At 41.9% G+C, this 24,955-nt stretch overlaps 1 protein-coding gene across 5 annotated transcripts in view; it reads right to left on the bottom strand.

Moving 5' to 3' along the window:
- Positions 1-4,312: 4,312 nt before the first annotated feature.
- Positions 4,313-24,955, bottom strand: part of LOC111966369 (E3 ubiquitin-protein ligase RAD18-like) — an 84,669-nt gene continuing 64,026 nt past the window's right edge. For 2 of the 5 annotated variants that reach the window (XR_002877647.2, XR_011480211.1), the window contains 2 exons: positions 23,047-23,082; positions 4,615-4,668 (listed from right to left, as the gene is read on the bottom strand). Coding sequence is in view for 3 of the 5 variants with exons in the window: in XM_070444567.1 (XP_070300668.1) it covers positions 11,898-12,087; positions 23,047-23,082 (226 nt within the window). In the remaining 2 variants the exon portion in view is untranslated. Of the gene's footprint in view, positions 4,669-9,931; positions 12,088-23,046; positions 23,083-24,955 lie in introns of those variants that run through there. The other 3 variants (XM_023990960.2, XM_070444567.1, XM_023990968.2) reach the window with 3 other exon arrangements.

Below are 24,955 nucleotides of genomic sequence, written 5' to 3'. Positions count from 1 at the left end.
CAGATATACCTCATACCTACACAAATTACTCATCATACAAAATAAGTTTGCAAGACTAGCCACCTCCTGGCTCCATTTGCACCTTTGTTTAAGACACTCAATATCTTGTCTATTTACGACATTAATGTATGCCAATTATGCACTTTCATCTACAAATACTCATACCTACCTGACAGTTTACCTAAAACCTTCAATGGATTCTTCCAGGTTAACTCTGAAATCCATCTATATAAAACAAGATACTGCGATAACGTTCCCACTGCCGCACCTCACATAATACATTCTCTATCAGATACAGAGGTACCATACTCTAGAATTTTTATCTTCACATTGCCAAAACATCATCATCCCTCAATAACTTCAAGCGAAGACTGGGGGTCAGCCTGATGAACCAAACTACTCAGTAATCTTCTCCATATAGCCTAACTCTCACAAACTCACATTTAAATATATATTTTTTCATGATTACTGATCAATTCATTTATACATTTATAATTAGTAGGTTTTGTTATCTGTTTTTACAAAACTATCATCATTTACATAATGTTGTGCAAATTCTTACACAGGGACACTCAAAGTCAATCTTAAATGAATCATTGTTTATTGTCACTGTGCTGGAGAGGTTTCAACAAGCTTAATGCACCATAGTGAACATCTGTCAGAAGCTCTAACGGGGCAGTCCCGTTAGTTCCCTTATATACTGACAAGTTATATTTGTATTTAGCTTATTCATAATTAATAATTAATGTTTGCTTCATTCATGTGACGACCAATACTGGTTCATGCATGTGACAGACCAATACCGCAAGAGGCTTCTTCTCTCTAAGCTGAGACCTTGAAACTGAGATATCCCTTTCTCTAAACAAGGTTCTGGGTGTAATGCCAAATTGCACATACTGATAGTGAGGATTTGTTCAATCAGTCACTTGCATGAACACAGAAATTGGTTTAAAAAAAGCACAAGCAGAGAACATAGAAATTGGTAAATAGAAAAGCACCAACATAAACTTTTCCATCACAGTAAGAATTCACATCCCTGAGTCAATACATATTAGAATCACCTTTGGCAGCGATTACAGCTGTGAGTCTTCTGGGTAATTCTCTAAGAGCTTTTCACACCTGGATTGTACAATGTTTGCCCAGTATTCTTTTCAAAATTCTTCGATCATTGCTAGACAACCATTTTCAAGTCCTGCCATAGATTTTCAAGCAGATTTAAGTCAGAACTGTAACTCGGCCACTCAGGAATATTCACTGTCTTCTTGGTAAGGGACTCCAGTGTAGGTTTGGCCTTGTGTTTTAGGTTATTATCTTGCTGAAAGGTGAATTAATCTTCCAGTGTCTGCTGGAAAGCAGACTGAACCAGCTTTTCTTTTAGGATTTTGCCTGTGCTGAGCTCCATTCTGTTTTTTTTTATCCTGAAAAACTCCCCAGTTCTTAACAATTACAACCATACCCATTACATGATTCAGTCACCACTATGCTTGAAAATATGGAGAGTGGTACTCAGTAATGTGTTGTATTGGATTTGCACCAAACATAACACTTTTTATTCAGGCAAAAAAGTGAATTGCTTCGCAAAATGGTTTGCAGTATCACTTTAGTGCCTTGCTGCAAACATGTTTTTGAATATTTTTATTCTGTACAGGCTTTCTTTTTTTCACTCTGTCAATTAAGTTATTATTGTGGAGTAACTACAATGTTGTTGATCCATCTTCAGTTTTCTCCTATCACAGCCATTAAACTCTGTAAGTGCTTTAAAATCACCATTGGCCTCATGGTGAAATCCCTGAGAGGTTTCCTTCCTCTCCGGCAACTGAGTTAGGAAGGATGATTGTATCTTTGTAGTGACTTGGTGTATTGTATAACTTCACCATGCTCAGAGGGATGTTCAATGTCTGCTTTTGTATATTTTTACGCATCTACCAATAGGTGCCCTTCTTTGATAGGCATTGGAAAACCTCCCTGGTCTTTGTGGTTGAATCTTTGTGTGAAATTCACTGCTTGACTGAGGGACCTTGCAGATAATTGTATGTGTGTGGTACAGAGATGGGGTAGTCATTCAAAAATCATGTTAACTACTATTATTGAACACATAATGAGTCCATGCAATTTATGTGATTTGTTAAGCTAATCTTTACTCCTGAACTTATTTGGTCTTGCCATAACATAGGGGTTGAATAGTATTTGACTCTTGACATTTCAGCTTTWAATTTTTTATTAATTTGGAAAATGTTTTACAAACAAAATTCCACTTTGACACGATGTATTGTGTGTAGATCAGTGACACAAAACTACCATTTCATCAATTTTAAATTCAGGCTGAAACACAACATTTGGAAAAAGTCAAGGAGTGTGAATACTTTCTGAAGGCACTGTATATTCTTATGGGAGCCAAATTGTTTATGTGACCATCAGAGGGGAAAAGAAAGCACATCCATGCTCCAGAGTCTCAGCTTCCAGGAATGGGTACATCCATAATCCAGAGTCTCAGCTTTCAGGAATGGGTACATCCATAATCCAGAGTCTCAGCTTTCAGGAATGCGGTACATCCATATCCAGAGTCTCAGTTTCAGGAATGGGTACATCCATGCTCCAGAGTCTCAGCTTTCAGGAATGGGTACATCCATGCTCCAGAGTCTCAGCTTTCAGGAATGGGTACATCACATGCTCCAGGAGTCTCAGCTTCAGGAATGGGTACATCCATGCTCCAGAGTCCAGCTTTCAGGAATGGGTACATCCATGCTCCAGAGTCTCAGCTTTCAGGAATGGGTACATCCATGCTCCAGAGTCTCAGCTTTCAGGAATGGGTACATCCATGCTCCAGAGTCTCAGCTTTCAGGAAGGGTACATCCATGCTCCAGAGTCTCAGCTTTCAGGAATGGGTACATCCATGCTCCAGAGTCTCAGCTTTCAGGAATGGGTACATCCATGAATCCAGAGTCTCAGCTTTCAGGAATGGGTACATCCATGCTCCAGAGTCTCAGCGTTCAGGAATGGGTACATCCATGCTCCAGAGTCTCAGCTTTCAGGAATGGGTACATCCATGCTCCAGAGTCTCAGCTTTCAGGAATGGGTACATCCATAATCCAGAGTCTCAGCTTTCAGGAATGGGTACATCCATGCTCCAGAGTCTCAGCTTTCAGGAATGGGTACATAATAGCTTACAGCCAAAGCGGTTCAAACATTAGATCCAAATTCATAGGAAGAAAATGCATTCAACATTGGCCTCAGAAACCACCAGAAACTAACCGCCAGAAGCTTCCGTTTTACCACAGAGAGCGTTAGCTTCAATCTGTTCACCTCTACCTTTCCTGGCTGGCAAAGTACCAGGATGTTGTCTCTGGATTTTAATCTGAATTTAGAGAATTGAAAACGGAATCTGAATGTATCTGAGAAGTTCAATATATTGAACTTTGATTAACTTGAAATTATGGTTTGTAAATTTGATACACAGACAATATAATCCAATATCTACCCTATTGAAATGTAATATACAAATATAGAATTTGAATATTCAATTAAATTGAAATGTTATTTAAAAACTGAACACAATATTAATTCAATTTCAAATCATGAAATACAAGTTCAATGATTCAATTTGTGCATTACACGTTCAAAACTATTAAATTCGAATTCAATATCCTAATACAAATTATAAATTATAAAATTGAAATACAATCTGTTGGCAATGAAATCACTCCATATCGAACTTCTAAGCCCCTTAACCCAAAGACTTAACACTGAGTGCATGTATAGTAGTCTCTCATGACAGACTTAATATTAGCTGGCCTGTGCGCACACAAGATTTGGTTCTCGGTGCCAAGATCATATGTACTGTATAGAGACCGTGGAAGAGGCGACGCGAGAGGGTTTACGCCCATCAAAATATGTCCACGATAAGCAGACTGATAAGCAGACCGCCTGCCATCCCRCTCAGCCTATGGCTTTATATTGAAGCACACAATGAGAGCACAGCACCCCTCACAGGGTCTTAGCATGCAAAGCCTCCTCTATTTGGTTTTTACTATATGTGAATTCTTCTGCATTAGGTGAATCTGTTTCAGCTGTAGATGCCATTATCTACTTAATTCTAAAGCGGTGACTGCTAAGTGTGGGGAGAACTATGGGATGATTGGCAGGTTGGTCTTGGATTGTGGAATAATAGACATGTTGAATCATAAGGAATCATAGAGATCCAATTATATAATTTCTATGTGTTTAATATACTAAACTGACATATGGGAATTAAAAATGTGTCAAGAATTTGATGACCAGTTGGTCAATATACATTTGGGACACAAAAACTAAAAAGTACTGTAAAATGTGAAATATTTATTACAATGTTAATATGTACACTTGACAGTACATGTAAAGAACAATTAGCGACTAGTCCATGAAAAAAAAAAAAATCTTATAAAGATATCAATACTTAAAGTGACACATATGTATAAAATATATTGCATAACTTGCCATATCCTGAAAATGTGCTTAAAGTAAGAAAGGTAAAGGCGTTTAACAGAGTTCAGCTCAGATCTTTCCTGTCCTCTTCCCAGCATTCCTCCTCAGGTTTTCCGTGCTCGTTTTCCCATGACAAAGGGCAGAGCAGAGTCTTCCTCCCTGGAGCAGAAAGCCCACTTCCCACTCGGCGAGGCGTTCTCTGAAACTCTGGAGAGAGAAATTCTCATAAGTGAGTCTGGAGCTTTTGGTCATGTATCAAGCCCCAGATTAATGGAGCAGAAAGACCAAATCACATTATTAGAAAAAAATAACAAATTCATGACTTCTATGGAACAATTCTCTCACAGACAAATGGGCAGCAAAAGGTGTCTTTATTTGCGCTGATGAGTCCTGTCTCATGTGGCTGTTCCCTATACAGCCCTGACCAAATCGAACATTTAGGTTATGTCTCCCATCCCTAAGTGGTATCACCACTATTGATATAGCTAGATTAGAACACTCCTTGACAACAGTGTGTTTCCAGGGAAATGGTACAGATATGTTGAAGTGTGAGGCATGGTGGTCTGGATGCAGTACAGGTCCTAATCTACTGTCCACTGTCACAGCATAAGGCTTATAACATAAAGGATTTCTCCCTGCTCTGTTCTCCGCTCACATTCCTCTGCGGCCACATACCCACTAACACAGACAGAAGGTCAAAATGTGGAGGTCAGGTCTCTGCAGGGGCAGCAGGTCACAGACTGAGCTGCACTGTGGGGTACATGTAAGACATCACAACATGTAGAGCATTGGCCTGGCAGGGTGCTGCAGGTCAAAGGGCATAGTCTCAAGAAGAGCTATGGTGGCCCTTCAGGTCATTCTCCTAGTATCTAGGCCAGTGATCCCCAGTGGGGTGACTGAAGTGTTATTTTGGAAATGTTGACACAAGGAAACAACTTTCTCCATGACATCAAAAAGGTAATAGTAGTCTAAAACAAAAAGCTTTTGGCGAAAGGGGGATACCTAGTCAGTTGTACAACTGAATGCCTTCAACTGACATCAAGGCGGTGGCCCGTTCCTGTAGGTTCATGCTCTACAACATCCGCAGAGTACGACCCTGCCTCACACAGGAAGCGGCGCAGGTCCTAATCCAGGCACTTGTCATCTCCCGTCTGGATTACTGCAACTCGCTGTTGGCTGGGCTCCCTGCCTGCTGCCGATTAACCACCTACAACTCATCCAGAACGCCGCAGCCCGTCTGGTGTTCAACCTTCCCAAGTTCTCTCACGTCACCCCGCTCCTCCGCTCTCTCCACTGGCTTCCAGTTGAAGCTCGCATCCGCTACAAGACCATGGTGCTTGCCTACGAGCTGTGAGGGGAACGGCACCTCAGTACCTCCAGGCTCTGATCAGGCCCTACACCCAAACAAGGGCACTGCGTTCATCCACCTCTGGCCTGCTCGCCTCCCTACCACTGAGGAAGTACAGTTCCCGCTCAGCCCAGTCAAAACTGTTCGCTGCTCTGGCCCCCAATGGTGGAACAAACTCCCTCACGACGCCAGGACAGCGGAGTCAATCACCACCTTCCGGAGACACCTGAAACCCCACCTCTTTAAGGAATACCTAGGATAGGATAAAGTAATCCTTCTGACCCCCCCCCCCCCCCCTTAAAAGATTTAGATGCACTGTGTAAATGGCTGTTCCACTGGATGTCATAAGGTGAATGCACCAATTTGTAAGTCGCTCTGGATAAGAGCGTCTGCTAAATGACTTAAATGTAAACTGAAATCTGTCTTCCACATTTAACCCAACCCCTCTGTATCAGGGGGCTGCCTTAATCTCCATTTTGAAAGACTTATCTGTGCTCTAGCTCTGAATGAAATGCCCCACCTGACCTTCCACAGTCTGCTGATTTCCTCTCTGAAATGATAAAATCCCAGAGATTGCTTTCTCCTGAACTTTCCCACCTCTCTCCCTCTCTGTTCCCTCTGCTGCTTATCGCCAGTGCGACGCACAGAATCCTGAGGAATAGTTATATGTTCTTCTCCCCGATTTCTTTTTCCCCACAATTAATTAACACCAAGGGGTAAACAGGTTTTCGGGTTGTTAATCTGCCCAAATAATTTCCCACCATCTCTGTCCATATGGAATAACCTGAATAGACTGGATAAGTCAAATTAAATCAAATTGCATTGGTCACATACACATATTTTGCAGATGTTTCCAGCTCAAACAGTGCAGTAATATCTAATACAAAACAATACACACAAATCCCTGCAAATAAAAAGAAAGAAATGAAGAAACATCAGAATAGCCCTGAGACATGGGGAAATGAGTGGAGCAGAATAGAAGAATGCTCTGTGACCTGCGGTTCACTCTACCTTGGTTAGCGCATGGCCAACAAGTCACACAGACAATTATCACCCAGAGCTGTGTTTGGCTTCCTCGCTGGATAGCAGAATGAATGTGCCCTTCTATTGCAATGGCACTGGCTATAGATAGGACCAACTTTAACAGACTGCAGACTGTCGCCACAGAAGTTATTATGTGCTCCCCTCTCTCTCACAGCAACTTTGTTATGATGATTGGAGAGAGGACACTTGCCAGGGAAAAATCCAATAGGTCAACTTGAACTATGCCTAGTTTATTACATTTTACAAGCCACCTCCTCATCATACACCAATTACACAAAGTTTTACACACACACACACACACACACACACACACACACACACACACACACACACACACACACACACACACACACACACACACACACACACACACACACACACACACTTAATGAAGTTGTTTGCAAATGTGCCTCATTAATTAACTCCATCATTCCTGAGATCACAACAAAATTCGGCTTTTCATATTATCTGTATGTCCAGCCCTTATATTTTGCCTCCCAATTAAATGTTTAATCAACCAGGGCTACAACTACAACACAAAACAATTTGACATACACTACCGGTCAAAAGTTTTAGGGTTTTTCTTTAGTTTTACATTGTAGAATAAAAGTGAAGACATCAAAACTATGAAATAACACATATGGAATCATGTACGAACTAAAAAAAAGTGTTCAAAAAATCTGGTCCTTATATTTCAGATTCTTTAAATAGCCACCCTTTGCCTTGATGACAGCTTTGCACACTCTTGGCATTCTCTCAACCATCTTCATAAGGTAGTCACCTGGAATGCATTTCAATTAACAGGTGTGCCTTCTTCAAAGTAAATGTGTGGAATTTCTTTCCTTCTTAATGCGCTTGAGCCAATCAGTTCTGTTGTGACAAGGTAGGGAGGTATACAGAAGATAGTCCTATTTGGTAAAAGACCAAGTCCATATTATGGCATGAACAGCTCTAATAAGCAAAGAAAAACGACAGTCCATCATTACTTTAAGACTTGAAGGTCAGTCAATGCGGAAAATTTCAAGAACTTTGCAAGTTTCTTCAAGTACAGTCGCAAAAGCCATCAAGCGCAATGATGAAACTGGCTCTCATGAGGACCGCCACAGGAAAGGAAGACCCAGAGTTACCTCTGCTGAAGAGGATACGTTCATTAGAGTTAACTGCACTTCAGATTGCAGCCCAAATAAATACTTCACAGAGTTCAAGTAACAGACACAACTCAATATCAATTGTTCAGAAGAGACTGCGTGAATCAGGCCTTCATGGTCAACATTCCACTACTAAAGGACACCAATAAGAAGAGACTTGCTTGGGCCAAGAAACACGAGCAATGGACATTCGACCAGTGGAAATATGTCCTTTGGTCTGGAGTCCAAATTTGAGATTTTCGGTTCCAACCGCTGTGTCTTTGTGAGACGTGGTGTGGGTGAACGGATGTTCTCCGCATGTGTATTTCCCACCGTAAAGCATGGAGGTGGTGTTATGGTGTGGGGGTGTTTGCTGGTGACACTGTGATTTATTTAGAAGGCACACTTAATCAGCATGGCCACAACAGCATTCTGCAGCCATACACTATCCCATCTGGTTTGGGCTTAGTGGGACTATCATTTGTTTTTCAAAAGTACAATGACTCAACGCACCTCCAGGATGTGTAAGGGCTATTTTACCAAGAAGGAAAGTGATTGAGTGCTGCATCAGATGACCTGGCCTCCACAATCCCATGACCTCAACCAAATTGAGATGGTTTGGGATGAGTCGGACCACAGAGTGAAGGATAAGCAGCCAACAAGTGCTCAGCATCTGGGAACTCCTTCAAGACTGTTGGAAAGGCATTCCAGGTAAAGCTGGTTGAGAGAATGCCAAGAGTGTGCAAAGCWGTCATCAAGGCAAAGGGTGGCTATTTAAAGTATCTGAAATATAAGATATATTTGGATTTGTTTACACTTGGTTCGTGCATGATTCCATGTGTTATTTCATAGTTTATGTWTTCACTATTATTCTACAATGTAGAAAATAGTAAAAATAAAGAAAAACCCTTGAATGAGTATGTGTTCTAAAACGTTTGACCGTTAGTGTAAATTGTTGCATTCTTGAGTTTTATTGACAAATGTCAATAAAAGGTCTGTCAATGCAAAACGCTGATCAAAATGAATTTATATGACTGGTTTAAGTAAATACATTGTTTGCTCACTGGGAAATTAATATCCAGTGATAACTGCGTGGAGTTTGTGACAGCAACTACGTGACCTATTACAGTACTATAGACACAATGTCCTGGGATTTCCTATGATTTTCTATGTAGAAGAACCCGTTACCTTCTAACAACTTGTGTAGCTTATGAGCGTCATAGAGCAAAATCAGTTGCAACCCAATTCTGATCTTTTTTCCACTAATTGGTCTTTTGAACAATCACATCAGTAACTTTCACATTGGCTCTATTTCCAATTAGTTAAAAAAATGTCACAATTTGTCTGCCTGTAAATGCAGCCAGAGTGGCTCAGATAAATATAAAGGGGTGGCATAGCTCTACATGTGTACAGAGTTGGATGCAGCACCGTGGAAGCCCTCATATACCACATAGACATTTTAGTTGACGTCTGCCAAGGATACTTAACTCACAATCCATAAAAAGCCCTGCTGAAATTGAATCCGCTATGCCATTTAGGTCACAGCGACCGCACACTTTTGTTTGGTGGAAAAACTGTCTACACAGATGCACACACTCAAATCTACAGTGCATTCGGGAAGTATTTAGACCCCTTCCCCTTTTCCACATTTTGTTACGTTACAGACTTATTCTGAAATGTATTAAATACATTTTTCCTCATCAATCTACACACAATAACCCATATTGACAAAGCGAAAACAGGTTTCTAGAAATGTTCCCAAAAATCTGAAATACCTTATTTACAGAAGTATTCAGACCCTTTGTTATTAGAATAAAAATTGAGCTCAGGTGCACTCATTATCCACTGATCATTCCTGAGATGTTTCTACAACTTGATCGGAGTCCACCTGTGGTAAATTCAATTGATTGAACATGATTTGGAAAGGCACACACCTGTCTATATAAGGTCACACAGTTGACAGTGAAGGGTACCAAAAAATATCTGCAGCATTGAAGGACGCCAAGAACAAAGTAGCCTCCATCATTCTTTTTATTACCCTGGACCCGAAGGTAATAAAAGTGTGGAAAAGTGTGTGTGTGGGTGAAAACAAGTAAAATTTTAACAAAAAGGTTTGCTGTGTGCCTTCACTCCTCCCTGGGCCTGCTGTTTCAACATAGCACCAATAACCTGTCTGTCTGTCTCCCTGTCTCCATGCCTGTCTCCCGCTTTTCTGGCACTCTTTACCCTTTGTAGTGTGTGAAACTAAACAATGTCTTGCGGGAACCTGCACAATGTTTTAACAATACTGTCATGACGTTGGCCTGTGGGTAAGGTTTATGACCCCCCCATAAATACCTTTCTCCCTTCCATCTCTCTTGACTCTACAGAGGGACTCTTGAATAGCTTTTGTTAAACAGAGAGTCTGGGAACATCAAACAAGTGGCGGGAAAGGAACCATATTTCAGTAATAGAACCAGTTGAAAACATGCGTTGGTACTTAATGAATATGATGTCAGTTCGGTTGTCATCTGAGACATTATGACTGATGACAGGACGACCTAAACTGTATCTGGGAAAGTCTACACATTATAATTATCAGATTCACATGGGATTGTTGTGTAATTCAAATGTTTAAATATAAAATTATTTGGTACCAGATGAAATGTAATGTTAGCTTCCAAATGAGAGATTTGGGTTATCATAAGGTTAGGGCTCTGCTCAATCAGTGGCCCACCCCTGTGAAGAGACATGGGTTGTAGACCACTATATAAGCCCTTGACAAAAATGTAACCTTCTGTTCCGGGTACATTAGAATGACGATCTGATGTCAGAAGGGTTCAGATAATAACTACAGAACGAAGCCAACCTCAGCATGAGCTTTGGTTGCGAATGGTATGAACTTTGAACTCTTATTCACTACAGAAGTGATACCTCCTAGCCGTTGAGTTAGCAACAGCAGCTGCAAACGTGGGCTAGGAAAGAACAGACAGAGTAACCCGTCTACCACACAACGACGTTACTACAACGTATCCAATTTACCACCAGAGACATTCTACCGAGGACAGGAAGATCTCTGTTGGCCAACACGACCAGCATCTACGACCAACCTATCGAAGCGCAGCTCAGAGTAAATATTTATTGCATTTTCCTTTTCCAAATGGGCGGTAATTTAGAATGCATAATATTCTTTATTTACGATAGAGTAGCTGCCTACGGACCGATAGAGACATCGCTTCTCCCTTTGTTCTTCAGTTTTTCCGCTCTTTCACTCAAACCCAACCCACTTTTCTTTGTGTTACCAGCTGTCATATCTGTTCTGTCCGCTGGGGACTTTTTCCTTTATGAAATAATTTGTAATCAAGGTATGATTCATTCTGTGTATATGTAATTCTGTGTGATTAGTTAGGTATTTAGTAAATAAATAATTAAACCCAATTTTGTATTGCGGATTCAACTTGTTAGCCAGGGTTCGTGAAGATAACCAAGAATTTACAGCTTTCAGATGAGACTGAAATAAGGTGACGATTAATATTGACTGCTATTGAGGTAAGATATTACTAGGTCTTTAAGAGTTTATTCGGAAGATAACAGCTCTATAAATATTATTTCCTGGTGCCCCGACTTTCTAGTTAATTACATTTACATGATTAGCTCAATCAGGTAATATTAATTACAGAGAAAGGATTTTATAGAATAGCATGTCATATCACTTAATCCGGCATAGCCAAAGACACAACAATACATTATTTTGATACATTGTAAAAAAAATAAAATGCTGTATTTTTCCACACTGTACCCCAGCCAGGTACAAATTGGGGGAGGGACACAACAAATAAATAGCTTTGCATGTGTGGCTCCTTACCACAATCAATCAGTATGGCAAAAATAATCTCTGCTCAGAGGGCCTTAGAAATATGTTTTTACAGAGAGAGAAGCTAGTGTGGAAGGAGTCTCTTCCACTTTGGAAGATTACGCATTTTCTGTGTATGAGGATCATGTCTGTCAATTCGGAGTGTGACAGTGACTTGGAAGAAGAGGATGAGATTGACCTTCAGCCAGCCCCAGGACCAGCCCGTCAGCAGCCAGCCCCATGACCAGCCAGTCAGCAACCAGCTCATCAGCAGCCTGCAGGAGGAGAAATATGTATGTCAAAAAATTGTGAAATTGAATGGTCTTCTTGACGAAGGAATGAACCACCCTGCATGGCCGCCAATGTGGTAAGGATGAAACCAGAGAAAAACACGAATGGCGGTTACTCATGGGCAGGACATAAAGTATTCGTTTTAACTGTTCATCCCAGACACCATCCAGTAATTTATTCTGGACTGCACTAATTTGGAGGGAAGGCATGCTTTTTTTTGCATACTTTGGGTTTTTACCCTTGCTGGTGTTTTCAGATCCAAATAGGGGATCCACAGAATCGCTGTGGGATGCAGAAACTGGCAGAGAACTTTTCCGTGCACAATGTCTCTGGAAACCTTCCATATTATTTCCAGGATTATCTGCTTCGATAACCGAGACACCAGACCAGCTCGGCGGCAGAGAGACAAGCTAGCTGCAATCAGGTCAGTGTGGGACAAGTGGGTGGACCGCCTTCCCCTGTTTTACAACCCTGGGCCCAAAGTTACTGTTGATGAGCAGCTTATGCCATTTAGGGGCCGCTGCCCCTTCAGGCAGTACATACCGTCTAAACCCGCAAAATATGGAATATAGATCTGGGCTGCCTGTGATGCTGCTTCATCATAGGTGTGGAACATGCAAGTGTATACAGGGAAGCCTGAAGGAGGAGTCCCTGAGAAGAACCAAGGGATGCGGTTGTCCTGAATGTGACACAGGGACCCAGTGGCCACAACATCACATGCGCTAACTTTTTTACTTTGCACAAGCTGGGACAGGAGCTCCTCAAGAGGAAGTTGACGATGGTAGGAACAGTACAAAAAAAACAAGCCAGAGCTCCTACCTCAGCTGTTGAATACACGTAACCGGCCTATCAATTCCTCTAGGTTTGTGTTCATGGCCGACACGTCCCTAGTGTCCTACGTGCCAAAGAAAGGCAAAAATGTGGTATTTATGAGTACGCTGCATAGGGATGGGAGAATCTGTGTCCAGGAACATCAAAAAACAGAAATCATAATGGATTACAATGCCACAAAAGCAGAGATGGACAATTTAGACAAGATGGTGGCAAAATAAGAAACCTATGCTGGCCACTTGTGATATTCTTCGACATCTCGTTTGTCATCTGGATGGCATTGAACACAAATTGGAACAGAGAGAAGCTCCAGAGGAGACGGCTCTTTCTCGAGGCGCTGGGCAAGGCATTATTAAGACCTCAAATCCAGGGGAGGCAACATATCCCAAGGACCCCAGCTTCTGCAGTCATCGTGAGGAGGATCCAAGAGGAGGATGCTGGTGCCCCATCCACTCAACCCACAGAATCAACAACTCCCATACCGGAAGTAAGTGTGAGTGATGTTGTTGCATCTGTGTGTCTGAGTCTCCTACCTTGGCCTGCTGTAACTACACTGCTCAAAAAAATAAAGGGAACACTTAAACAACACAATGTAACTCCAAGTCAATCACACTTCTGTGAAATCAAACCTGTCCATTAGGAAGCAACACTGATTGACAATAAATGTCACATGCTGTTGTGCAAATGGAATAGACAACAGGTGGAAATTATAGGCAATTAGCAAGACACCCCAATAAAGGAGTGGTTCTGCAGGTGTGACCACAGACCACTTCTCAGTTCCTATGCTTCCTGGCTGATGTTTTGGTCACTTTTGAATGCTGGCGGTGCTCTCACTCTAGTGGTAGCATGAGACGGAGTCTACAACCCACACAAGTGGCTCAGGTAGTGCAGCTCATCCAGGATGGCACATCAATGCGAGCTGTGGCAAGAAGGTTTGCTGTGTCTGTCACGGTAGTGTCCAGAGCATGGAGGCGCTACCAGGAGACAGGCCAGTACATCAGGAGACGTGGAGGAGGCCGTAGGAGGGCAACAACCCAGCAGCAGAACCGCTACCGCCGCCTTTGAGCAGGAGGAGCACTGCCAGAGCCCTGCAAAAATTACCTCCAGCAGGCACAAATGTGCATGTGTCTGCTCAAACGGTCAGAAACGACTCCATGAGGGTGGTATGAGGGCCCGACGTCCACGGTGGGGGTTGTGCTTACAGCCAACACCGTGCAGGACGTTTGGCATTTGCCAGAGAACACCAAGATTGGCAAAATCGCCACTGGCGCCCTGTGTCTCCACAGATGAAAGCAGGTTCACACTGAGCAGTGACAGACGTGACAGAGTCTGGAGACGCCGTGGAGAACGTTCTGCTGCCTGCAACATCCTCCAGCATGACCGGTTTGGCGGTGGGTCAGTCATGGTGTGGGGTGGCATTTCTTTGGGGGGCCGCACAGCCCTCCATGTGCTCGTTAGAGGTAGCCTGACTGCCATTAGGTACCGAGATGAGATCCTCAGACCCCTTGTGAGACACTACGCTGGTGCGGTTGGCCCTGGGTTCCTCCTAATGCAAGACAATGCTAGACCTCATGTGGCTGGAGTGTGTCAGCAGTTCCTGCAAGAGGAAGGCATTGATGCTATGGACTGGCCCGCCCGTTCCCAGACCTGATCCAATTGAGCACATCTGGGACATTATGTCTCGCTCCATCCACCAACGCCACGTTGCACCACAGACGTCCAGGAGTTGGCGGATGCTTTAGTCCAGGTCTGGGAGGAGATGACTCAGGAGACCATCCGCCACCTCATCAGGAGCATGCCCAGGCATTGTAGGGAGGTCATACAGGCACGTGGAGGCCACACACACTACTGAGACTCATTTTGACTTGTTTTAAGGACATTACATCAAAGTTGGATCAGCCTGTAGTGTGGTTTTCCCTTTAATTTTGAGTGTGTCTCAAATCCAGACCTCCATGGGTTGATAAATTTGATATCCATTGATCATTTTTGTGTGATTTTGTTGTCAGCACATTCAACTATGTAAAGAAAAAAGTATTTAATAAGAATATTTCATTCATTCAAATCTAGGATGTGTTATTTTAGTGTTCCCTTATTTTTTTTGAGCAGTGTATATATGTGAGTGAGATGTTAGTAAAATCTCCAAAACTAAATGTTTTCATCATTCTAGATTGCGACCAGTAGAAACAAGAAGCTCTGTGATGCAAAAATTCTAGCTTAATGCTTAGCGCATAGAATTAAAAGGTTTTGTCAGATATTATTCATCCTAATCAGACAGGTTTTTTACATGGACGATACATTGGAGATAATATAAGACAAATACTGGAAACAATAGAACACTATGAAATATCTGGGAAACCAGGCCTGGTTTTCATAGCGGACTTTGAAAAGGCTTTTGATAAAGTATGACTGGAGTTTATATATAAATGCCTGGAATATTTCAATTTTGGAGAATCTCTTATAAAATGGGTTAAAGTTATGTATAGTAACCCTAGGTGTAAAATAGTAAATAATGGCTACATTTCAGAAAGTTTTAAACTGTCAAGAGGAGTAAAACAAGGTGTACCACTATAGGCACTATAACTATTTATTATTGGCATCGAAATGTTAGCTGTTACAATTAGATCCAACAATAATATTAAAGGATTAAAAATCCATGCCTTAAAAACAAAAGGTGTCATTGTAAACTGATTCATGTTTTCTTTTAAATCCACAATTAGAATCCCTCCACAGCCTCATAGAGGATCTAGATACTTTTTCTAACCTCTCTGGATTAAAACCAAATTATGATAAACACCAGTCTCAACGTCAACAGTGAAGAGGCGACACTGGGATGCTGGCCTTCTAGGCAGAGTTCCTCTGTCCAGTGTCTGTGTTCATTTGCCCATCTTAATCTTCTCGTTTTATTGGCCAGTCTGAGATCTGGCTTTTTCTTTGCAACTCTGCCTAGAAGGCCAGCATCCAAGTGTCGCCTCTTCCCCGTTGATGTTGAAACTGGTGTTTTGCAGGTACTATTTGATGAAGCTGCCAGTTGAGGACTTGTGAGGCGTCTGTTTCTCAAACTAGACACACTAATGTACTTGCCCTTTTGCTCCGTTGCGCAACGGGGCCTCCCACTCCTCTTTCTATTCTGGTTAGAGCCAGTTTGCGCTGTTCTGTGAAGGGAGTAGTGCACAGTGTTGTACGAGAGTTTCAGTTTCTTGGCAATTTCTCGCATGGAATAGCCTTCATTTCTCAGAACAAGAATAGACTGACGAGTTTCAGAAGAAAGGTCTTTGTTTCTGGCCATTTTAAGCCTGTAATCGAACCCACAAATGCTGATGCTCCAGATACTCAACTAGTCTAAAGAAGGCCAGTTATATTGCTTTTTTAATCAGGACAACAGTTTTCAGCTGTGCTAACATAATTGCAAAAGGGTTTTCTAATGATCACTTAGCCTTTTAATATTATAAACTTGGATTAGCTGACACAACGTGCCATTGGAAAACAGGAGTGATGGTTGCTGATAATGGGCCTCTGTACGCCTATGTAGATATTTCATTGAAGATCAGTCATTTCCTTCTATAATAGTAATTTACAACATTAACAATGTCTACACTGCATTTCTGATCAATTTGATATTATTTTAATGGACAAAAATGTGCTTTTCTTTCAAAAAAAATGACATTTCTAAGTGACCCCAAACTTTTGAATGTTAGTGTATATTTACCCCCAAAATATATGGGGGATTGGAAATGATGCAGACAATTACGTTGATGCAATATTAAAGATGATCCACCCCCTAAGAGAGAGAAAAAAGAAGCGCTGTGATGTGTGTGGACCCAAGAAGGACAGGAAGACAGAACACATTCATCAAGTGCAAGAAATACATTTGGAACACACACAGTAAAACTCTGTCCCTCATGTGGTGTGTAGACCTGCCTTAATTTGTGTTCAATGGGGCTCATTTATAATTTCCATAAAATTCTGTATGTAAAATTTGTCCTTCCAATTTGTTCAGTTCAAAGCAATAAACATCAATAGTGATGAATACCTTGTTTCTTTTATATTTGTTCAAGATAAACATGATTTATTCCATCCATGTCTTGATTATAATATATTTCTGTTCACCAAAGAAATAGCACTTTTATTGATAAATGTGATTCAGCAGAGGTAAATGGCAACTATTAACCATGTATGCTGTCTATATTGCTTGTAATTAATATAGGTCAACATCTAAGAATTAAGTATTTTTTACGTAAATTGTTATGGCTGTATTGTTTTAAAAACCCAATAATGTTGTTGGTCCATCAGACCCGTGAACATTGGATGAATAACAAAAACATAAACACCACACAAGGGTTAAATCCTCAAAGGATAAGATGATCCAACTTTCAAAACAAGTCCTTTTTGGCTAGCCACAGTAGTCAACTAGCTAGCTAGTTAGCCATTTAGCTTTCTAGCACATTCCCAAAGGTGGTTTGAACTGTGGCTTGAAATCCCAGATTCCATGTGCTTTTTGGCTGTTTATATTGCAGGAAAAAGAACCGATTAGAATCGAATATGCAAAAAAATTGGATTCGAGTCGCTGTTGTACCAGTTTAAGTGGTTTTATCGCTATGTTGATTATTAAGGTTGAGCACCCAGTTCTACAATATTTGTCATAGCGTGTGACAATCAAGAGCTACACTTTAAAAAGAGGTTACTGTGCATTTTCCAGTAAGTTAATGGCAGTTGGTCACTGGGAAGTTTGCTGCACGTTAATGGCAGTTGGTCACTGGGAAGTCTGCTGCAAGTTAATCGCAGTTGGTCACTGGTCAGCTTGCTGCAAGTAGTTATTGTAAAATTCACAGTAACTTACTATGGCTCATCTCTGTCATGCTCACTGACCTGATGGTGTGTCAGGAAGGTCAGTTTGATGCCAACCAAGAGGTTGAGGCACAGTGAAGCCCAAGTGTGCTCACCACAAAGGATGGTTAGGAGTTGTCAACTAATGTTATAAGCTTTCTTGTAATTAGAAAACCTTCTGGCAGCTAGTTGCAAGTAAGTTACCGTGCATTTTACAATAACATTTGTGCGAGTTAAGCTGCCAGTAAGTTAATGGCAGTTAGTTGCCAGTTACTGGCTATTAAGTTACTGTGAATTTTACAATAACTTAGTGACAGCTGGTTGCCAATTAGGTAACCCAAAATTCACAGCAACTTCTAGACAACTAACTTCCATGAAGTTCCTGTGAAAYGCACAGTAACTTTTTAAGTGACTCTGTGAGGGTAATTTTCACCAGGTGTCAGAAAAATCTTTCAATAAGTCGTGTTGTTTGGGTAAAGATTTCATTAAGACCTATTTGACAGACTCGGTTATTTCCATCTCTATCTGGATATTCAGCAGTGAACACATTTACCTTAGGTACATACTGTAGGTATCTAATCAAGACCAGGTCTAGGCCTGCCTACCTTATGCCAGTCAGAGGAGAAGAGGAGAAGGGAAGGCTGTTGTCTGCCCCTCTGCAACCATTACTTTGGCCACCAACCAAACTTGTTCTTGGAATTCCTTAGGACTCACCGGGGGCCTATTCTAGGGCCTATTCATGTACATAAATCAGGTCTTTCAGGAACGTAATCAGTGGACATGGAAAAGTAAATAAATAAAAGCCATGTTCACAATATTACAGTCCACAAGAAGGTCCATTGGGCGRTGGGGGTACTAACCTGGGCGTGAGGTGGGGGTGGAGGGATATAAACCTGGGTGCAAGGTGGGGGTGGAAGGATATGACTACTGGACGGACAGAGAGAGGGAGGGAAAACAACATTTGGTTCATGGATCCGCATTTGTGGGGGTAGAGAGGGATGGGTATGGGGAGGTAACTTAGAGCAGTATACTATTGGTTTGTTAAGAGCCATCCCCCACACATATACAGTACTTGKCAAAACGCCTTGACTTACTGTATAACCGATACCATCTGGGCCAGACATTTCTGACAAAACCAAAGGTTACAGATAAGACTTTTACATGCTTTCAGAGGGAAACTCTCCCTGTCTTGCAATCATTACTTTACAATTAAGAACTAAGTCATGGCTTCCTGCTCATGAGTTCACCARTCGTTCCAAGCTCCAGCTCTCAGGGGGAGTTGTGAATGGCTGTATAAAGCAGAGATGTGAGGCTGTGTATTCAGCCCAGCAGAGGAGGAATGACATCAGGAGCATACGGTGGCAGCTATAGACATCACTGAAAGGTCATCAAGACAGAGATGAAGAGTGTGACCTTGATTATCCCCAAACACAATGACAGAGACACAACAAGAGAGGAGTCCAATTTATTGTCCTACCATGTTTGATATTCCAATTGGCTCTCATCAAGGTGACTGTATGCAAACAACCCTTTGTTCTCCTACATTAAAGAGGCAAGGGGAAGCACACAAACAAAAAAGCTTCAAATGATGACATCCTAACTAGCATGCACAATGCACACACCAAGTAAGGCACAGGCTTTACATGCCAGCAGCATACCACCCTACATCCCACTGCTGGCTTGCCTCTGAAGCTAAGCAGGTTTGGTCCTGGTCAGTCCCTGGTGGGTGCTACACATCGGATGAGGTAAGTTTCCCAAGGGGTGCATGTTTTGGTTTTTGCCCTAACACTACACAGCTGATTCAGCTGGGGACAAGGACAGAGTTTAGAAAATCCTGCCCTTCTATGTAAAGCGCTTTGAGTACCTCAGCTAGCAGAAAAGCGCTATGTAAATCCAATCAATTATTAACATGCTATAATTGGTTCTCCATATGAGAGTTGTTCCCTTCAGAGTCAACTCTCAGACTTGTACTTGCCATCCTCGACTTGAGCGTTGACAAACAACAGCACCATGAACACCTGGCAATGAGAGGGCTGTCCAAAAATTACTAGAGCGCTTCTGCACACTGATTGGACAACAAGCATTCACGTGACATGGACCAGGTTCCATAGCTGTTTTGAAGACAAGGGAATGCCCAGCGCTATATATCTGGGACTCAACATAAATTTMTAATTTTCCCAAGTCCATTCATGGGAAATCACCACATTAGCACGGGCACCAACTCGGAAAAGTCATTCAATAGATGCTCCATTGTCAGTTAGGTGCTGTTTTCTTAAATAACTTTCCTCCCACTCTTGAGGGTATTAATTTAAAAGCAGTGTCACATTTGGGAGACAAACAGGTCTGTGCAGAAAGTAAAATGTCAGGAGACACACTTCAGTACTCCTGATCGTGGAAAGAATGGGCATCATGGGGTTTAGAGGGAGATGTGACCGCAGCTCACGGAAACTCCACTATGTAACATCTGCAAAATAAATAGCCAATTGGTTTTGTGGCAACAAACGTGCATTACGAATGGGAGGATCCTTGGCAGGCATCGTCACGACAGAGCTCCTGTCAAATCTCATGGTATGTGACAAAGTGTTAGGGTTTCCGKTATGAAAATATGGCGCCGGACATCTGACCAGCAGCACTTAAATTTATCGGATCCAAACACATTGGGTGCGTAACCTGATTAGGRCGTCCACACACGGTGCTCAGAATGACAGAAATCCCATTTAGATTATGGTCATTCATTTTAAGAGAACATGCAAGTCGATGGTAGAATAACTGTCCACATTTACTTTCCCTCAGCCAACAAGATGATTAACGAACAGCATAATCACTAGCCTATACATAGACGCTGCGTGAGTTTCACTTTACAGTATATGACTGGAGACAGCAGAATCWTTTTGAATCCGAAAAATTACAGGGTAGCCTACTCTGCTGACGCTGACAAACAAATCAATAAAAACGGCATTGTCCATATACACTGTAATAGGMCTACGAGAAGGGGAGACACAAATAGAATATGACGTCCATTTAAACTGGAGGTGGCAATGACCAAACAATAATAAAGAGTGAATATGCAGTGCACACTGATGCTCTCGGTTGGTGCCAATAAGATAGGTTATAGGACTACTGTTGTTCGCTCAATTAAGTTGAGCATTTWWAAAAATGTATTTCTGCATAGAAAGGAGTAGGCTAATTAGGCTATATAATTTTGCCAATTTAATTCAATCTACTATCCCCCATAGTAGAAAAGTTGACCTATTCTATTGGTCAGTTTGTTGAGAAAGAAATAACCCAAACAGACTCTGGCACAGTGTGTGGAGATATATCCCAAATTCATACAACCAGTAGGCCTAAATAAAACATATTTTTACAGCAATGAATCTGATGCAACAGATCAGAAAGTTTAGCTTAAAATGTTGATAAGATATTATTTATTAACGTTATTATCGCAGCAATGCGCACAAGGCAGTAGGCTACGTGCCAATGTACATTATGTACATTTGGCTAACGGACAACGAAAGGAAGTTGAAAACCAATAGAACATGAGAAAAATAGGGTACTGGTTTCAATGGCATTTGGAAGTCTTTGTAAAAACAATTGCCTCCACRGATATGGTCCAATTTTGCTTAGGCTACTTTGAAGCAAGGAAAACATGCCTCAGTAAAATGTTCAATTAAGTAGTTAAATGCATACTGCCTCCAGCTCATTGCAAAGTGGTGTGTGACACACTGATGAAGCCTGCCTTCCGATGCATTTTAATGGGGAATGGGAAGCACGCCTCAATTACCAGTTGAGAAATAAAGATAGTTTTTTAATCGTGGCCCAAAAACTATTTTTAATAAACRAATTATCATTTAGAATTGTATGCAATGATTGGGTATATTAAAGCGCTGTCTGACAGATTTTCTGCTCAAAGGCTCTGTATCTRTACGATGTGCGCATGTGATGAATAAGATACATAACGAATATAAACACCAGCCATGACATGGGAACCAGCTGTGCAACAGGACTGATCATTACTCTGAGGTGGAGAGTGAACCGGAGCTGCACCTTGCCTGACTACACTTCAAACAGTCATAGGCTGTAGGGGGCCTCACGACTTGAGGGACCAAAACCTTGGGARTAGGTTTATGATACAGTGCTGTGAAAAAGTATTTGCTCCCTTTCTGATTTTCTAAATTTTWGCATTTTTTGATACTGAATGTTATCAGATCTTCAACCAAAACCCATTATTAGATAAGGAATCTGAGTTTACAAATAACAATTATTTTTGAAAAAGCAATTGCCCCATTACACTCAATAACTGGTTGTGCCATCTTTAGCCGCAATGACGGCAACCAAATGCTTCCTGTAGTTATTGATCAGTCTCTCACATCGCTGTGGAGGACCTTTGGCCCACTCTTGCATGCGGAACTACTTTAACTAAGCAACATTTGTGGGTTTTCAAGCATGAACTGTGTGTTTCAAGTCCTGCCACAACATCTCAAATGGGATTAGGTCTTGAATTTGACTAGGCAATTCCAAAACTTCTAATTAGTTGCTTTTTAATCTTTTTCATGTAAACACACGCAAACATTGTGTGTTTTGGATCAGTGTCTTGCTGCATGACTCAGCTGCGCTTCAGTTTCAGCTCACAGACAGATATCCTGACATTCTCCTGTAGAATTATCTGATACAGAGCATAATTCACAGTTCCTTCTATTAAGGCAAGTCGTCCAGGTCCTGAGGCAGCAAARCATCCCCAAACCATCACCCTACCACCCTTGGTATAAGGTTCTTACTGTGGAATGCATTGTTTGKTGTTCTCCAGGCATAATGGAACCCATGTTGTCMWAAAAGTTGACTCAATTTCCCCAAAAAGCACCTGGAAGCACCTGGATGATCATCAAGACTCTTGTAATAATGTTCTATGGACAGATGAGTCAAAAGTATAACTTTTTGGACGACATGGGTCCCATTATGCCTGGTGAAAACCAAACCTAACATTAGCAGATTGTTAGTTGAAAAAACATKAATCCGTGTCAAGTCAAGCAAGGCAGCTGTCCTAGCAGTTGCGTCAGCAATTTCAGATCCAATCTTCCCATCAGTGAGGCCTACAATTACTACTATTGGCAATTTCCTCGCATCAGCTAACTCCAAATGACAAAAACCCAGCTAGCAGAATTGAGCTGAAGACTGCCCATCTCCAACAGATGGCAGGAGCTGACATGATGATCAGGCKGCATGTTTCCAAACATCAGTGTTGTGTGTGAAGGTTTTGTTATTACATTTGTTTGAAGAGCAGAATAACTTACTCATAGCATCTGTCAGCGAAGACATCGGAGACGGAACTGAGAAAACAGAGAGAGGAGAAACTTGCCRTTAATAATGTTCAGAGCGTCAACCAGTCATCACAACGGAGCAGCACTTAAGTGGAACAGAGAAGAGAGAGAAAGAGATAGAGAGTTAAGCCTGGCTGCAGAATTGGCACCAGTCATTGACACCAACACCATCAGGCTATAAATAGGGCCATAACACTCCTGAGTCTGTCAATGATGTCCATCCTGTATTCAGGCTATCAACTCTTAGCTCAGCATGTATCACACATCTCATCAGCAGCCCTCCCTCGCCTCATAACTTCTGTTGACAGAGCATATATCTCACATCCAAATCTCCTACTTCGAAAGCACATTTGCATGCTGCTGCTGTCACCCAGCTAAATGGTGGGAAGAACATGTGCAACAAACAGGATGCAGGTTTCTGACAAATTATATATAGCAATGCAATACATCACACTGAGAGAAGAGTTTTCGAAAAGCAACACCTGAAATAACTTATTTGGACTGAGCCTTTTTTTTCTCCACCTTTATTTAACCAGGTAGGCCAGTTGAGAACAAGTTCTCATTTACAACTGCGACCTGGCCAAGATAAAGTAAAGCAGTGCGTCACAAACAACAACACAGTTACACATGGAATAAACAAACATACAGTCAATAACACAATAGAAAAGTCTATATACAGTGTGTGCAAATGAGGTAAGATAAGGCAATAAATAGGCCATAGTGGCAAAATAATTACAATTTAGAAATTAAACACTGGTGTGATAGATGTGCAGAAGATGAATGTGCAAGTAGAGATAATGGGGTGCAAAGGATAAAAATAACAGTATGGGGATGAGGTAGTTGGATGGGCTATTTAAAGATGGGCTATGTACAGGCGCAGTGATCTGTGAGCTGCTCTGACAGCTGGTGCTTAAAGTTAGAGAGGGAGATATGAGTCGCCAGCTTCATTGATTTTTGCAATTCGTTCCAGTCATTGGCAGCAGAGAACTGGAAGGAAAGGTGGCCAAAGGAGGAATTGGCTTTGGGGGTGACCATTGAAATATACTTATCGATACATACAGATATCAATGTGTATATGCCTGAATTTAAATCAATTAATATACTGTAGGTTCAGCCAAAAGAGGGCCCCGGACAGCACGTTCCTGTTCCTGGTCTGCAGGGTCCTAGAGTATGAGGACAAACCAGCATTCAGCACTGGGTCTGCATCTCTCCATTGTAGCCGGCTGGTCTGTGCAATAAGGACTTAGGACTGGATTGGGCTGAAGAGGTGCTGGGGCAGAGGCTGAGCTCTGTGAACCAGTGGGCTGGGCTGGGGGATCAAGGCTCAAGGTTGGGTCAACCTGTAAGATGATTGCTGAGCTTTGTCTCTCTAATGAAAAGCCTACGGGAGCAATGAGCAGCAGCTCTGTGGAGAAAGCGGAGGAAATTCGCAACCTGGAAGCTGCATCCTAACGAGGCACAGCCAGCCACTCAGGAGTCATGCCACAGGGAAGACCTCTGTAACAAGTCACAAAATTAGTTGTGCTTCTGAAGGCCATGGTGACTCTGGGGGATGATATGGGATTCAGAAAAAAGCATGGGGCACACAACACACAAACAAAAGAAAAGGTCAACCCAAAAAATGCATTTCAGGAGAGTTAGCACTTTGCAGTCTTTCTAAGAACCACTCTCGGGCTCTGCTTATGGGCGGGGGGGGTGGAGGGGGTCAATGACAAAAAAACACAATTGTGATTATCAAAGTGGTATCAAAGATCAGGAAAAGGAAAGCACTTCACAGAGTAATTTTCTCCCTGGGTGGTTTCTTTGCCTTTTGGACAGAGGGGAAGAGAGAGAAAGAGGGGAGACAGACACAGAGACAAAGACAGAGAGAGCGAGAGAGAGA

Source organism: Salvelinus sp. IW2-2015, linkage group LG1 (assembly GCF_002910315.2).
Source record: "Salvelinus sp. IW2-2015 linkage group LG1, ASM291031v2, whole genome shotgun sequence".
Classification (NCBI taxonomy): Eukaryota; Metazoa; Chordata; class Actinopteri; order Salmoniformes; family Salmonidae; genus Salvelinus; species Salvelinus sp. IW2-2015.
This window is presented reverse-complemented; position numbering and strand designations above follow the sequence as displayed.